At 43.7% G+C, this 17,683-nt stretch overlaps 2 protein-coding genes across 8 annotated transcripts in view; both read right to left on the reverse strand.

Moving 5' to 3' along the window:
- LOC109897252 (GEM-interacting protein-like) overlaps window positions 1-8,351 on the reverse strand; it is a 47,419-nt gene extending 39,068 nt beyond the window's left edge. For 2 of the 4 annotated variants that reach the window (XR_004211255.1, XM_031833839.1), the window contains exon 1: window positions 7,727-8,292. Coding sequence is in view for 3 of the 4 variants with exons in the window: in XM_031833839.1 (XP_031689699.1) it covers window positions 7,727-7,861 (135 nt within the window). In the remaining variant the exon portion in view is untranslated. Of the gene's footprint in view, window positions 1-7,726 lie in introns of all 4 variants that reach the window. The other 2 variants (XM_031833836.1, XM_031833840.1) reach the window with 2 other exon arrangements.
- Window positions 8,352-8,940: 589 nt separating this feature from the next.
- Window positions 8,941-17,683, reverse strand: part of LOC109897253 (procollagen galactosyltransferase 1-like) — a 34,710-nt gene continuing 25,967 nt past the window's right edge. For all 4 annotated transcript variants that reach the window (XM_031833844.1, XM_031833842.1, XM_031833843.1 and 1 more), the window contains 9 exons: window positions 17,484-17,618; window positions 17,137-17,341; window positions 16,277-16,396; window positions 15,906-15,982; window positions 15,250-15,356; window positions 14,865-14,997; window positions 12,181-12,308; window positions 11,684-11,890; window positions 8,941-11,376 (listed from right to left, as the gene is read on the reverse strand). In XM_031833844.1, coding sequence (XP_031689704.1) covers window positions 11,106-11,376; window positions 11,684-11,890; window positions 12,181-12,308; window positions 14,865-14,997; window positions 15,250-15,356; window positions 15,906-15,982; window positions 16,277-16,396; window positions 17,137-17,341; window positions 17,484-17,618 — 1,383 coding nt within the window. In that variant the 3' untranslated portion in view covers window positions 8,941-11,105. The remainder of the gene's footprint in view (window positions 11,377-11,683; window positions 11,891-12,180; window positions 12,309-14,864; window positions 14,998-15,249; window positions 15,357-15,905; window positions 15,983-16,276; window positions 16,397-17,136; window positions 17,342-17,483; window positions 17,619-17,683) is intronic.

Genomic DNA, 17,683 nt, shown 5'->3' on the forward strand with positions numbered 1-17,683 from the left:
CACAAGTAATTTTTCTAAAAATTGTTTACAGACAAATTATTTCACTGTATCACAATTCCAGTGGGTCAGAAGTTTAAATACACTAAGTTGACTGTTCCTTTAAACAGCTTGGAAAATTCCAGAAAATTATGTCATGGCTTTAGAAGCTTCTGATAAATTATGTCAATTAGCCTGAGTCAAATGGAGGTGTACCTGTGGATATATTTCAAGACCTATCTTCAAACTCAGTGCCTCTTTTCTCAAGCAAAGCATCATGGGAAAAACAAAAGAAATCAGCCAAGACCTAAAAAAAAATTGTGGACCTCCACAAGTCTGGTTCATCATTAGGAGCAATTTCCAAATGCCTGAAGGTACCACTTTCATCTGTACAAACAATAGTTGGCAAGTATAAACACCATGGGACCACACAGCCGTCATACCGCTCAGGAAGGAGGTGCATTCTGTCTCCTAGAGATTAACATAATTTGGTGCGAAAAGCACAAATCAATCCCAGAACAGCAGCAAAAAACAGACAATGGTTTGCAACTGCAGATGGGGACAAAGATCGTACTTTTTAGAAAATGTCCTCTGGTCTGATGAAACAGAACTGTTGGCCATAACAACTATCATTATGTTTGGAGGAAAAAGGGGGAAGCTTGCAAGCTGAAGAACACCATCCCAACAGTGAAGCACGGGGGTGGCAGCATCATGTTGTGGGGGTGCTTTGCTGCAGGAGGGACTGGTGCTCTTCACAAAATAGATGGCATCATGAGACAGGAAAACTATGTGGATATATTGAAGCAACATCTCAAGACATCAGTCAGGAAGTTAAAGCTTGGTTGAAAATGGGTCTTCCAAATGGACAATGACCCCAAGCATACTTCCAAAGTTGTGGCAAAGTGGCTTAAGGACAACAAAGTCAAGGTATTGGAGTGGCCATCACAAAGCCCTGACCTCAATCCTATAGAACACTTGACTGCAGTTTCTACTGGTCGTTGTTTTCAGGCTGATTGTATTGGTGCTAGCTAGCTACCAAGCTAAAGCTAGCTACCCCAGAAGTTGCGATCAAACCAATGATGCTTTATTACGAACGCGGTATTGTAAACACATCGTTCGTGGCCGGTATTTGCAGATTTTTTGTACAGCTTTGACAGTGCTACTGATAGTAGTGGTGGTGCTTGGCTTGCACGGGCAAATTCAGAACACACAACATTCTATAATAGAAATGTGTTATTTAACGTGTCAAATTTTATTCATTTATTTTATTTCACCATTATTTATCCAGGTAGGCTAGTTGAGAACAAGTTCTCATTTACAGCTGCGACCTGGCCAAGATAAAGCAAAGCAGTTCGACACATACAACAACACACATGGAATAAACAAACATACAGTCAATAATACAATAGAGAAAGTCTATATACAGTGTGTGCAAATGAGGTAGGATAAGGGGGGTGAGGCAATAAATAGGTCATAGCAGCGAAATTATTACAGTATGGCAAATTAAACACTGGGGTGATAGATGTGCAGAAGATGAGTGCAAGTAGCGGTACTGGGGTGCAAAGGAGCAAAAGAAATGACAATATGGTGTTGAGGTAGTTGGATGGGCAATTTACAGATTGGCTATGTACAGGTGCATTGATCTGTAAGCTGCTCTGACAGCTGGTGCTTAAAGCTAGTAAGGGAGATATGAGTCTCCAGCTTCAGTGATTTTTGCAGTTTGTTCCAGTCATTGGCAGCAGAGAACTGGAGGGAAAGGCGGCCGAAGGAGGAATTGCCTTTGGGGGTGACCAGTGAAATATACCTGCTGGAGCGCGTGCTGCGGGTGGGTGCTGCTATGGTGACCAGTGAGCTGAGATAAGGCGGGGCTTGGTGGGTAGTATATGGGGCTTTGGTGACAAAACGATGGCACTGTGATAGACTGCATCCAATTTATTGAGTAGGGTATTGGAGGCTATTTTGTAAATGACATCGCCGAAGTCGAGGATCGGTAGGATAGTCAATTTTACTAGGGTATGTTTGGCAGCATGAGTGAAGGATGCTTTCTTGCGAAATAGGAATCCGATTATAGATTACATTTTGGATTGGAGATGCTTAATGCGAGTCTGGAAGGAGAGTTTACAGTCTAACCAGACACCTAGGTATTTGTAGTTGTCCACATATTCTAAGTCAGAACCATCCAGAGTAGTGATGCTGGACGGGTGGGTAGGTGGGGGCAGCGATCAGTTGAAGAGCATGCATTTAGTTTTGCTAAGAGCAGTTGGAGGCCACGGAAGGAGAGTTGTATGGCATTGAAGCTCGTCTGGAGGTTAGTTAACACAGTGTCCAAAGAAGGGCCAGAAGTATACAGAGTGGTGTCGTCTGCGTAGAGGTGGATCAGAGAATCACCAGCAGCGAAAGCATCATCATTGGTGTATACAGAGAAAAGTGTCGGCCTGAGGATTGAACCCTGTGGCACCCCCATAGAGACTGCAGGCCCACCGATTTGACACACTGAACTCTGTCAGAGAAAAAGTTGGTGAACCAGGCTAGGCAGTCATTTGAGAAACCAAGGCTGTTTCGTCTGCAGATAAGAATATGGTGATTGACAGAATCGAAAGCCTTGGCCAGGTCGATGAATACAGCTGCACAGTATTGTCTCTTATCGATGGCGGTTATGATGTCGTTAAGGACCTTGAGCATGGCTGAGGTGCAGCCGTGACCAGCTCGGAAACCAGATTGCATAGCGGAGAAGGTACGGTGGGATTCGAAATGGTCGGTGATCTGTTTGTTAAAACTTGGCTTTCGAAGACCTTAGAAAGGCAGGGTAGGATAGATATAGTTCTGTAGCAGTTTGTGTCTAGAGTGTCTCCCTTTTGAAGAGGGAGATGACCGCGGCAGCTTGCCAATCTTTGGGGATCTCACACGATATGAAAAGAGAGGTTGAACAAGCTAGTAATAGGGGATGCAACAATTTCGGCAGATAATTTTAGGAGGAGGGGGCCAGATTTTGCAGCTCTTTCAGAACATCAGCTATCTGGATTTGGGTGAAGGAGAAATGGGGAGGCTTGGGCAAGTTGCAGTGAAGGGTGCAGGGCTGTTGACCAGGGGGCAGGGTAGCCAGGTCGAAAGCATGGCCAGCCATAGAAAAATGTTTATTGAAATTCTCAATTATTGCGGATTTATCGGTTGTGACAGTGTTTCCTAGCCTCAGTGCAGTGGTCAGCTGGGAGGAGGTGCTCTTATTCTCCATGGACTTTACAGTGTCCCAGAACTTTTTGGAGTTAGTGTTACAGGATGCAAATTTATGTTTGAAAAAGCTAGCCTTATCTTTCCTAACTCCCTCTGTATATTGGTTCCTAACTTCCCTGAAAAGTTGCACATTGCGGGGGCTATTCGATGCTAATGCAGTACGCCACAGGATGTTTTTGTGCTGGTCAAGGGCAGTCAGGTCTGGAGTGAACCAAGAGCTATATCTGTTCCTGGTTCTACATTTTTTAAATATAGCATGCTTATTTAAAATGGGGAGGGAAGCACTTTTAAAGAACAACCAGGCATCCTCTACTGATGGAATGATGTCAATATCTTTCCAGGATACCCGGGCCAGGCCTATTAGAAAGGCCTGCTCGCTGAAATGTTTTAGGGAGAGTTTGATTGTGATGAGGGGTGGTTGCTTGACCGCAGACCCATTACGGACGCAGGCAATGAGGCAGTGGTCGCTGAGATCCTGGTTGAAGACAGCAGAGGTGTATTTGGAGGGCAGGTTGGTTAGGATGATATCTATGAGGGTGCCCGTGTTTACGGATTTGGGGTTGTACCTGGTGGGTTCATTGATAATTTGTGAGAGCATCAAGCTTGGATAGTAGGATGGCTGGGGTGTTAATTAAGCATGTTCCAGTTTAGGTCACCTAGCAGCACGAGCTCTGAAGAAAGATGGGGGCAATCAATTCGCATATGGTGTCCAGGGCACAACTGGGGGCAGAAGGTGATCTATAGCAAGCGGCAATAGACTTGTTTCTGGAGAGGTGGGTTTTTAAAAGTAGAAGCTCAAATAGTGTTATTTGATATATCAAATAGTGTAAAGGCGTTCCATAATATGCAGACTGTGGTTACTACATGCCACACCCACTACATCCTGCGCCCACTACATGCCACGCCCACTGCCATTGACCTACTAGATATTTGGCCCACATTTCAGCACAGTAGGTGGCGGTGCAAAGTTGGATGCCCACTGGCAAAATAAAACATTGAAGGAGGCTAAATAAATGTGGCTTGTCACCTAAAACCCTCACAAACTTTTACAGATGCACAATGGAGAGCATCCCGTTGGACTGTATCACTACCTGGTACGGCAACTGCACCGCCCACACCAGCAGGGCTCTCCAGAGGGTGGTGCGGTGTGCATAATGCATCACCGGGGGCAAACTACCTGCCCTCCAGGACACCTACAGCACCCGATGTCACAGAAATGCCAAAAAGATAATCAAGGACAACAACCACCCGAGCCACTGTTCACTTGCTATCATCCAGAAGGCGAGGTCAGTACAGATGCATCAAAGCTGGGACCGAGAGACTGAGAAACAGCTTCTTTCTCAAGGCCATTCATTGGCCACTTTAATAAATGGAACACTAGTCACTTTAATAATGTTTACATATCTTGCATTACTCATCTCAAATGTTGTTGCAGGAATTAAATTCCTCTGTTTTAATACCCAATTAAAATTAAACACTGTCAATTCATCAGAATTTGTATGACTTCTATTTGTATAAAATGGACAGAGCCCAGTCTTAAAGTCAATCAGCAGCGTTTATTCACGAGAGTACTGCCCATTACACAGTTTACCACAGGTTATAAACTGAAAATGACGTCATTAGTTTTAGTACTAGCCCGTGTCATCTCCGCTCCAGTACAATGGCTGTATGGTTCTCACATCGTCTCTCCCTATTAAGATAATATATGACCGAGCCAAGGCCAGCTTGTGTAGATAAGCCTTCTAGCCAGTCTGGCTATAAGTTCATTCATTTCTACCATGGTACAGACAGTCATTGTTCTAATTCTTGATTATATTTACACACATTATATTCAGTACTAGGATTAAAAAGAAAATTCATACATATACAGTAACATAATAGTATTCTGATTAGTACATATACAGTAACATAATAGTATTCTGATTAGTCAGTCCTGATTGAAATGTATACATAATTCGTCATCATTGATAAAAATTCCCTTCACAAATGTATTCTATACTATTCAACTGTATCTTAGTCTATGCCGCTCTGACATTGCTCATCCATATATTTATATATTATTAATTCCATTCCTCTACTTAGATTTGTGTGTATAGGATATATGTTGTGAAATTGTTAGATATTACTTCTTAGATATTGCTGCACTGTCGGAACTAGAAGCACAAGCATTTCGCTACACCCGCAATAACATCTGCTAAACACGTGTATGTGACTAATAAATTTGATTTGATGCCCATCAAGAGTGGCCACGGCATATAGTAAGTGACGCGTAGTGGGCATAGTATGTAGTGGGCACTGCAAAGGAGGAACGTATGATACCCGACCCAGCAGACTGTCAACCAATTGCGTTCACGTTGTAATGCTGCATCGTATGGTTGCTAAACTAAGAGCCAATTTATGCTTGATCCAAAAATGTGGTTGGAGGCGCAATGATGGTGTGACGCATTTGCGGAGCCTCCGGAGATATACAGAGGCCAAATTGAGCTCTGTACTGCATCACCGTGCACCACCCACATTTTTTTACCAATGCGGAGGGCTCCATATACAGTTGAAGTCGGATGTTTACATACACCTTAGCCAAATACATTTAAACTCTGTTTTTCACAATTCCTGACATTTAATCCTAGTAAAAATTCACTGTTTAAGGTCAGTTAGGATCACCACTTTATTTTAAGAATGTAAAATGTCAGAATAATAGTAGAGAGGATGATGTCCTTAAGCCATTTTGCCACAACTTTGGAAGTATGCTTGGGGTCATTGTCCATTTGGAAGACCCATTTGCCACCTAGCTTTAACTTTCTGACTGATGTCATGAGATGTTGCTTCAATTTAATTACATTTTCAATATAACATAATTTTCCTTCCTTATGAAGCAACCTATTTTGTGAAGTGTGTTGGAGAATAATCAGAATTAGTTGGTAACATAGGTAAGATGTTTTATATTCATCATATGTTTGTAAGTCACTTCTCATCAGAATGTTTATTTTTGTAATACTGTGGCGGGGTTGCAGTATCTGGTCTCTGTCAAGACTAAGTTGCTTGGGCCGGAGAGAGGGGAGAGGTCAAGCGTGTATCTCTTGGCTCCACAATGTCTGTGTGCCAGTCAATGTGTCTCTGTGATCTTGTCAAGATAGGATGGATTTGATATATGCCTGTTGATATGGAGGATTGGTTTATGGTTCTGAGTTTGAGAAAATAACATAGTTTAGGAGACAAAGTTGAACGATAAATTATGCCTATGCTGTCTGGCTATGTGTGTCTTTGCTATAAAGGATCTCAGTTGCAATGTGTAAGGGACTCTCAGAGAATTCATTGATAGACACTGAATTCATCTGAGAGTCACAGGGTTGTGATGGAGCTCATATAATTAAAGATGGACTTTGTGATAACTAACTCTGACTTGTGTGTGGTTTGCTCTCATGATTTGGTAAATACCGGAAATTTCCACGACAAGTGCACCAGTCCCACCTGCAGCAAAGCACCCCCACAACATGATGCTGCCACCCCTGTTCTTCACGGCTTAATTCAGACAGGTTTGAGGCAGAAATGTGGTTCAGCAGACGATGTCACATAAGTCATATTTTTGAATGTTATAGCAGCCAGAGTGGAGGCTGTGGAGGGGAGGACGGCTCATAATTAACTGGAAGAGAGTAAATGGAATGGTATCAAACAGCTTTGATACAATTCAATTCCAGCCATTATTAGGCTATGAGCCGTCCTCCCATCAACAGCCTCCACTGATTGCAAAAGTAGCCAGACTACTTTCAGTGGTGTAAAGTACTTAAGTAAAAATACTTTAAAGTACTACTTAAGTCGTTTTTTACAGTATCTGTACTTTACTATTTATAGTTGACAACTTTTTCACGGGAAATAAAAGGATAGGCCTTTTAACTTTTATTTTATCAGGGAGTCAAGGTCTCTTTTACAGATGAGCCCTGATTTACATAAATCACTGAAAATACACATCAAAAACAACACATTCATCAGTAATAAGGTCCTTAATCCGCTTTCTGAATTGCCCTAAATGCACCGTTGGCTACACATCGTGACGTGTTCATTACGCCGTACGTCATCTTGCCTATTAGCAATCCACAGATCATTGGGCAAGACTGCGTGAAGATGACGTACGGCGTAATGAAACACGTCACGATGTGTAGCCAACGGTGCATTATGCCGCGTTCAGGTGCTAGTTGGGACAAGGAAACTGACATTTCGGACTTGCTTGTTGAACGCGGGATGTGTATAATTACAACAAGTTAGCAAGTCTGACATTTCCGAGTTTCCTAGTTACGACTAGAACATGAACAAAGGTTAGGGTCAGGCTCAGAGCGCACATAAACGTCCTTTTGTTTGTCCAATAATGAATTTGGCTATGTGTGGTATGCCTTGGCAGACGCGAAAATCTTCAGATAACATGACAGAACTGCATAGTCATAGGCCTATTCGTCTTGTCTGTAAATCATTAGACCTACAAAAGAAAAACATGTGTGAAAGTCGTAAATATGTTCCATTGACTTACCGCAACAGTCCTCAAAAAGCAGCCTAGTTGTCTCAGACATTCCGCCACTGTGCGGAGTCTTGTCCATGTAACATCGTAGTATTTAATCCTAAGAACACCACTACCGTTTTGACACGGGATAAATGTGGTGTTCATTCCCGGTAAATGAGAATCATTCTCTCACTGTTCAGTAGGCGTATGTTTTACCCCACGCCGCTGGCGCAGGTGTATATTCAACTCCAACAAAGACATTTCTAGCTGTCTGATTCCATGTAGGCACGCAACACAAAATAATTAGGTTAACACGCATTCAAATAGCCTAGCACAAAATGTGGTAGGCTATACATTTAATGCAATGTAGAACAAAAAACATCTATCAATTTCCACAGAGGTGTGTAATTGTCAGTTTGAATAGGCAGTGTCCTTTGAGCATCACTATAGCCTAGCCCAGAGTCTACTCAGCCGTTACTGGTTGTCTCATATCCGCCGACTGATTTCCTCAATCTCTTTGCGAAGTAAAACTGTGTCATAGAACAATCTTTTCAGGTCTATCAACTAGGGTTTTCCGTCCCTACTTACGGTCTTGTTCCGCTAAGCATCTTTTCCGACCGCATTCCCATGTCGCAACATTATTGGCGTCAATTCAACCCTGGTTTTAATTGTTTTTCGGAGGGATATAAATAACAGCAGGCGGCGTGACCGTCACGCAAGGGCATTTTTTTTGTTATGTTTGATTCATAAACCACTTGAAAATTACAGCTTTGGGGCACAATGCCTATCAAGGTAAACATTTTCGAGGATCACACTGGGAGCAAAAGAGCAGGTTTAAAGAGCACACACGAAACAGAGTAGGCCTAGCCGGATATGTCTTATTCCCATTTTGCAGGCAGTGATTTAAAAAATATATATATATTTAGAATTCCCTGACTGTAGGATTCCATTTTTAGTAACTTGTTGGTAAGTAGAAAGCATGGAGATCCCATAGTTATTTTGAATTCCGTTAGTTCGTTCACTGAGGAGTTATGGCACATGTAAAAAGGAACTCTGCAATTATTGCACAGAATATGAGGGGGATGGCAATTTGACACCCAACAACCCTATAATCACAGACAGTAACTTTTGATAAGGTTTCAGTGGTGCAACATCTAGCCAATTTGGTCATGACATATCAATCTCAAAGTAAAGTGGAGAAATCTCTAATTTGACAATCTGGAGGAAAAGAGACCATAATTATATTTTTTTAAACAAAATATTTTATTATTTGGTATGAAGTTACAAAAACACTGTTATGACAGACAATGTAATCTCTTAGACTACTATGAGTTAATCTCAACTGAATCTTAATATATCCCACCTAACAACTAGAACCAATGCCTTGGAAGGTAGGGCTACAGCTAGAACCAACACATTGGGAGGTCCCCAGACCAGGAGTGTCAAACTCTTTTTTTTTATCCTTTCAATTAATACCTAGACAACCAGGTGAGGGGAGTTCCTTACTAATCAGGGACCTTAATTCATCAACCGAGTACAATGGAAGAGCGAAAACCCACAGACACTCGGCCCTCCGTGGAATGAATGTGCCCTAGACCTGGGTTTTCCAAACTCGGTCCTGGGGAATCCCCTGGGTGCACGTTTTGTTTTTTGCAGCTGATTCAAATAATCAACTCATCATCAAGCTTTGATTATTTGAATGTGCTGTTTAGTGCTAGGGCAAAAACCATGGGGGGCGGGGGCAGAGCCAAGTTTGGGAAACCACGCCCTAGGCAATTCCAGTCCTCGAGGTCCTGATTGGTGTCACAGTTTGCCCCAGCTAACACACCTGACTCCAATAATCACCTTAACAGTTTAGAATGCAATTTGATTAATCAGCTGTGTTTGCTGGGAAGGGGAAAAAGTGTGACACCAATTAGGCCCCCGAGGACTGGAGTTGCCCACCCCTGCTCTAGATGGACACTTCTTCTGACAGGCCAGCAATAAATAACTAAAAGATGAAAAGCATGACGATCCATTCAAGCTTTGTGTCTTATCTGTTAAACACAGGCTTCTATTTAACTGCTACACTACACGGTCCAAAGTGTTTCTGCTTTCCACCTTAATTCCGAAGAGAGCGAGGTGGTGACGCAGGCCGACCGACCAAGTTTGGATGTGGCTGGGAGGAATCACATGGCTCCTCCTCGACCACAAAAGTGTGAGGCATCTACTGCGGTTGCTCCCGCCTGTGACCCTCTGTGTGAAGGTGACAAGCCAGTAGCCTGGAAACAGACCAGAGGTGGCAAGTGGGGGAAAGGAGTACTCCACTGCTATAAACAGCTCTACTGTAACTCAATGGCCATGGACTGACAGGGAAGGCGGATAGAGGTGAATCCTAACATCCACTTAAGTGACATTTTTACTTATAGTGATGCATTGATGTCAATTAACAGATGAGGAAGATTTGACTTAAGTGGAAGTTAGGATTCTACCCATAGTTATAAACATTGGGAGCTGTTGTTTTTTAATGAGATGTACTCCAAAGCTATAAAGAGCACTACTGTAGCTCAATGGCTATTGTCTGATAGGGAGGGCGGGTAGCCAAGTCATTCCTTTTGGGAGATGTTGCTTTTTAATTACTGTTTTGGTATTAATCTCATTTGTCATATGATAGGACTTTGAGCTCCGTGGTGAGGTTTTCGTAAAACTATGGGACTGGTTTGCAAAGCAGCACACAACTTTGAAGCTTAAATCTCTAATTGATGCAATAGATGTTAGTTCTAGCTATAGTTTTACAAATGAACAAATGGAAAAAGGTCCTCTTAAAGGTATCTCCAAAAAGCATGCAGATGCTTGTCTTTTCCAGTCCTTTCAAAAAGACTGCTACAGTTCACTGTTATAGTACATGCACACACGTTAATTGATTAACAATTAATAAATGAATTATTCATTCTAGAGGTGACAAGGTCTCGGGTCAGTTGTGAGATTTGGCATGATGAACTAGGCTATAAGGCACTTGAGGCATGGTAGTGACCAATCAGAAACAAAGTTCCAGTTCACAGGCCAATCACATCACTGAAATGTAATAGACAGTCCAACCAGATCACTGTTGACATACAGATCCCACCCTGTATTTGGGTCTTGTAAATGCAGAAAAAAAAGGTGAGTCCAACATATTTCTGAAATGAAATAATGAATAATTTTTTCCAAAATAATGCAACTAATCCCTTTAACTTGTAATCTTTGGTTAAAAAAGGAAACAAAAACAGGTGCCTACGTATACTATACGTCATGTTGCTGCAATGATGCAAGAAACGGGGGAAAAAACCCCTAAGAACCATCACTCATGATGGTTCTTAGTCTTCAGCATCTCTCTCCACCCATACTCCATCGCCAATCCCATCCCCCTTCCTCTCCACCCGTTCTCCTCTCATAGTTCATCCCGTGTGGCTGTGCTGTCCAGAGGTGACTGAAGTACGTCAGAGTTCTGGGCCTCGCTGCTGATCTCCGCCTGCTCCTGGGTCTTCCCCGAGCGGGCCCGGTCCCAGTCCGTACGCACCTTCTCGTTGTCCCACACCACGGAGGTCTCTGTGTCGCTGATGTAGCCCGAGTCTCCTGTGTAGTGAGTGGGGAACACTAGCAGGGGCTCGGCCGAGAAGGCCTTCAGGTCCCGCTCCTCAAAGTGCTCCATGTAGTCCGAGCTGGAGAGAGAGGTAAGAGAGAGGAGATAAAGATGTCACGGGATACATTGAAAAGAGGAATGGGTGAATCTCAAGTCTTTTCCTTGATTCCCTTTGTCTTCTCTCCTCGCTGCCTCCTTAAACTGTGAAGGGGAGCTTCGAGAACAGAATATCTTTCTCCTCTCATGCTCCCTTAGTCTCCTGCAGACACTTTGAAAAGGAGGCGAGAAGATTCAAGGAATCCAGGAAAATACTTTTGAGATTTACCCGGAGAGACAGGCGACAGAAAGACAAAGAGAAAGCGTGTGACAGAGAGAGGTAAACTTACACAGGGTGTTTATTGAACATGACAGGGAGGAACTCATCCACGGGTAATATCCTCTTCAACGGCTCTGCCCTCAGCAGCTTCTGGGCTCCTTGTAATGACATCATATAGCCCAGCGTCCAATAGGAGTAGTCGGCCTCCACCAGGTTGTGTATATTGGGTACGGACTTCTCAGGGCGGTCCACCTGCATCCTCTTTCTGCCAATATAACTGGGAGGAGGAACAGTTGGGGAAGAGAAAGTTGAAGTTTACACCACTTGGGAAGGGTAGACAGTAAGTGCGGAGTCTAGAACGGGGGTGCTTAACTCTTAAAAAGGACTGCTAACATTACAATTAACACTTAAGAACTAACCAAATACTGTATCATATGTCTGAGAGATCGGCCAGCGACATCCCAGGGACCAATGCCTGTCTGCGGACCAGAGGTTGAAAATCACTGACCTAGAATAGAGGATATCCCGTGTGTATAGTGGATGATGTACAGTCTATGGAACACTTACATCAGGTCCCAGTCTAGACCCTGGCTCTCCACTTCACTCATCAGGTTCATCAGGCGTCGCTTGAAAAAGACCTCGAAGCGCAGATCGTCCTCGATCACCAGGGAACTCTTTAGACCCCGCTCTGAGATCTGAACACACACAGAGATAAAACAGTGACCCTCACATTCAGAGGACGCAAAAATAAACTTCTGTACACCATCTATACCTTAGTGAAAGCCAGAGGTGTGTTCCAGGGTTGGGCTCAATTCAGAATTGGCTCCCAGTCAACTCATGAGTTGAAATTTGAATTGAATAGGCCACACCCCACAGGATGTATAAGTATAATTTAATTCAAAAGAAATACCAGTCAGTCATAGAACATGAGTTTCACTGATTCCTGACAGGTCACACTTCCAGATACCAAAGACTACATCACTAGAATAGCCAATTATATTTCCACCAACCATTTTATTTCTTTGGCTTCTTTTTGAAAGCCTCAGGGTCAACATGATGGTTAAACTAATACTTTGTGAAATATTGTATGTTCCCCAAATTGAACAAAGTTTCAGTGATTCATGAAATATAGGTTATTCACATACAGGTCAATGTTATTTTTCAATGTTATTCGCATACAGGTTTTGATTTCCTTGACCATTCATTTTAAGAGTTTATCCCGCATGTTTGATGTTTTATGTGGAAGATGAACTGTAGAATAGAAGAGGCGTACGCACCCTCTTCAAAGGGGGAGACACCCTGGACCCAAACTGTTACAGACCTATATCCATCCTGCCCTGCCTATCTAAGGTCTTCGAAAGCCAAGTCAACAAACAGGTCACTGACCATCTCGAATCCCACCGTACCTTCTCCGCTGTGCAATCTGGTTTCCGAGCCGGTCATGGGTGCACCTCAGCCACACTCAAGGTACTAAACGACATCATAACCGCCATCGATAAAAGACAGTACTGTGCAGCCGTCTTCATCGACCTCGCCAAGGCTTTCGACTCTGTCAATCACCATATTCTTATCGGCAGACTCAGTAGCCTCGGTTTTTCGGATGACTGCCTTGCCTGGTTCACCAATTACTTTGCAGACAGAGTTCAGTGTGTCAAATCGGAGGGCATGCTGTCCGGTCCTCTGGCAGTCTCTATGGGGGTGCCACAGGGTTCAATTCTCGGGCCGACTCTTTTCTCTGTGTATATCAATGATGTTGCTCTTGCTGCGGGCGATTCCCTGATCCACCTCTACGCAGACGACACCATTCTATATACTTTCGGCCCGTCTTTGGACACTGTGCTATCTAACCTCCAAACAAGCTTCAATGCCATACAACACTCCTTCCGTGGCCTCCAACTGCTCTTAAACGCTAGTAAAACCAAATGCATGCTTTTCAACCGGTCGCTGCCTGCACCTGCATGCCCGACTAGCATCACCACCCTGGATGGTTCCGACCTAGAATATGTGGACGTCTATAAGTACCTAGGTGTCTGGCTAGACTGCAAACTCTCCTTCCAGACTCATATCAAACATCTCCAATCGAAAATCAAATCAAGAGTCGGCTTTCTATTCCGCAACAAAGCCTCCTTCACTCAAGCCGCCAAGCTTACCCTAGTAAAACTGACTATCCTACCGATCCTCGACTTCGGCGATGTCATCTACAAAATGGCTTCCAACACTCTACTCAGCAAACTGGATGCAGTCTATCACAGTGCCATCCGTTTTGTCACTAAAGCACCTTATACTACCCACCACTGCGACTTGTATGCTCTAGTCGGCTGGCCCTCGCTACATATTCGTCGCCAGACCCACTGGCTCCAGGTCATCTACAAGTCTATGCTAGGTAAAGCTCCGCCTTATCTCAGCTCACTGGTCACGATGGCAACACCCACCCGTAGCACGCGCTCCAGCAGGTGTATCTCACTGATCATCCCTAAAGCCAACACCTCATTTGGCCGCCTTTCGTTCCAGTACTCTGCTGCCTGTGACTGGAACGAATTGCAAAAATCGCTGAAGTTGGAGACTTTCATCTCCCTCACCAACTTCAAACATCAGCTATCTGAGCAGCTAACCGATCGCTGCAGCTGTACATAGTCTATTGGTAAATAGCCCACCCTTTTCACCTACCTCATCCCCGTACTGTTTTTATTTATTTACTTTTCTGCTCTTCTGCACACCAATATCTCTACCTGTACATGACCATCTGATCTTTTATCACTCCAGTGTTAATCTGCAAAATTGTAATTATTTGCCTACCTCCTCATGCCTTTTGCACACATTGTATATAGACCCCCCCTTCGTTTTCTACTGTGTTATTGACTTGTTAATTGTTTACTCCATGTGTAACTCTTTGTTGTATGCTCACACTGCTATGCTTTATCTTGGCCAGGTCGCAGTTGCAAATGAGAACTTGTTCTCAACTAGCCTACCTGGTTAAATAAAGGTGAAATAAAAATAAAAAAAATAAAAAGGCATTTGAATTTCATTGAGTTAAATTCTATTTCCTTTCATTCAAATTTTAATTGCAATTTTGTATCCAGTTTACTACTTCAATTCAAATTCAGTTCAAGAATTGATTTGGAGCATTCTCAATAGTATGATGAATTGAGCCCAACCCTAATGTATTCATTCGGAGAGAACACTGTAGCACACAGTTTCTAAAAATGTTCTCCCTACTGAACTCTACCTGGGCCTGCAGCTGCGGGACTCACCTCTTTCCAGATGTTGTAGTGTGAGAGGAAGCAGCCCAGCTCTCCCTTGGTGAGGGGCCTACCGTGGTACGGATCACTGTAGCCTGGTAGCATGTGGATCCCCAGGGCATTGATCTCACTGATGTTCATCGCTCTGAGGGGGAGAGAGGGAGGGGCAGGAGAGAGGGGGGTGAGGGGAGAATGAGACAAAGAGACACACACAATAGAGATGGAGAGAGAGATAATGCGGTCATTTTGAGCGCTTGAAGACTTAGCGATATGACATCATAAACAGTGGGGCAACTTCTGCTGTGTGTGACGATGTCCCATCACTGAGTCTACCTTTATCTGTACAAGAAGTATATGACGGGCAGAGAGAAGAGTGCCTTCAAAAAGGTCAACTTACTTGCCGTCTACCGCTTGAATGACCTTGCAGGCAATCTCTTGCTCGTACAGAGTCCTCAGCATGCGATCCCGCCGGTCGGTCCGTTTCTTTAAGTTGATCATGAACACCTGCACACACGCAATACATTGGCCTTACCTGTACGGTAGTGAGAATACATGCAGTACCACATGATACCCACAGAGGGAGACATTTAGAGCTGAAGGGTAGAAGAGACATTTTGAATTCTAGTGATAAATTCCAAAACGACAGATGCCCTTAGACACTCGAAAACAATTGGATAGGTGTATGGAATGTGGTGACAATTCAACCGAGCCTACCAGAAGACATGGTGAAGCAATTGCCTTATTGCTTAAACCCATTAGATCCTTACACATCTTCAGGAGTGCCTAGGGCAGGGCTGACAAACTCATCTCATAGATGGCCCGAGTGTCTGCTGTTTTTTGTATTTTCATTTCAATTGTGTCCAATTAAGACCTAGACAACCACGTGAGGGGATTTCCTAACTAATCAGTGACCTTAATTGAGCAATCAAGTAGAAGGGAGGAGTGAAAACCTGCAGACACTCAGCCTCCATAGAAAGAGTTTGACATTGTGGGCATAGGGGCTCAGGGTCAATAAGGAACAGCAAACATATTCTGAGCTGGCTCATATCCCACCTCATCAAAGCCCAGCTTATCTTGTATCTTTACGGGGGCCGGGATGTACTCCGAAGGCAGCACATGAGGGTTCCGCACTGACGTGAGAAAGGAGAAAAATGATAGGAATGATAAAGAACTCTCACATGCCAACCAGTAACATTAGTTAGAGAAAAACGAAAAGCTCCAACTTCCAGCTGTGTTCCGATATCCACACTGGCCGACTACTTAGAATGAAGCAATGTATTAGCATCCATCCTAAGTGGTAACCCAGTGAGATGTCAAAAATATGTAATTTTAACCAGTTTTGCCCATTCAGATGCTAGTATATGCTAGTATGGACATTAAAGCCGACTACCTTTTGACCTGTGACAGTATGACATAAGACTCACCATTGACCTCCAACAAGGAATGCAGGAAGCTGTCTGCTTCGTCTGTCAGGGAGTTGTGTGCTCGCAGTGGCACGGGGAAATACCCATACGTCTCTCTGTTACATAGGAACATCTGCACATCTGAGGAAGACGGAGGAAGAGTAGAGTGTAGAGGGAGAAGAGAAGTTTGTTATTAATGACAAGGTTACTACAAACATTTACACTTTTCTATGCCTATTCACACTGCAAGTCTCACTACAGATTAGGTTCTTTGTGTCACACCTCAAAATATCAACCTTCAAAATTAGACACTTATTTATGCAATAGTGTATTAAGATATCTTACACAAAGCATACCCTATGTCCATGAATGGAATTAGAAAAAACAGACTCTGGGAACTAACCACTGTCTGTTAAACCCCCAGGAATTTTGCAAAAAAAACATGCGCAGTGATTCGCCCCTTAGATTTGAGAAATACGTTTCCTGAGGGGTGGCGCAGGGGTGAAAACTATGTAGTCGTAGCCTCAGCCTTTTCACAAAGCACCTCGAGACCCGGAGAGCTGATCGAGAATCAGGTCCTCCCTGTCCATATAATCTTATTCATTACCGTTGTGGAAAACTCAGGTCTAAAAAAGGCAGTAATCCTGAATAACCACATTAGACATACCTGCCATGTAAACAAAATAACAACAGTAGGCCTACCTGCCATGATAACAGAATAACAGCAGTTGTTGTACCTGCCATGTAAAACAGAATAACAGCAGTAGGCCTACCTGCCATGCGAGAGTAGAGGGAAACACAATGAAATGTACCAAATCATTATCATGCTGTATGTGAAAGCTACTAAACAGGATAAAAGCGGGAGAACACATTAACAGTACCTGCCATGTGAGCGGAGAAGGCAAAGACAATGATGTCATCGAAGGCCCAGCTGTAGTCTGGGTGAGGGGGGTGGAAGGCCAACTGGCGTGACGCCTCCTTCCTCAAGTCAATCAGGAAGGTGGAGTGCACCATGGGAACCGCGAAGCATCCTTTACGCACCTGCTTTCTCATAGGGATGTAGGCCGGGGTGCGCTTATAGTAACCCTGGAGGAGGTAGAGGATACGATGAGTACTTCTGTTTCAATCAAGGTTATTGTGCTAACGCTTTAGTGCATGATTGAACGCAAAGTATCTGGGAGGACACGACCGCACGCGCAAACACACACACACACAAATAGTAGCGTACCTGCGAGGTCATGCCACACCAGAAGTTGGAGTAGGCTGCACGGGACTCTAACATGGGAGCTACGATGGTCTTGTTCTCCTTGATGAGCTTCCACAGTACATTAGGATTGGTCAATAGGTTATCACAGTCCACCACCTAGACAGGAGAGAGTGGAAGAGTATGTGTGTGTGTGTGTGTGTGTGTGTGTGTGTGTGATGGAA

The sequence above is a fragment of the Oncorhynchus kisutch genome, linkage group LG10 (genome assembly GCF_002021735.2).
Source record: "Oncorhynchus kisutch isolate 150728-3 linkage group LG10, Okis_V2, whole genome shotgun sequence".
NCBI lineage: Eukaryota > Metazoa > Chordata > Actinopteri > Salmoniformes > Salmonidae > Oncorhynchus > Oncorhynchus kisutch.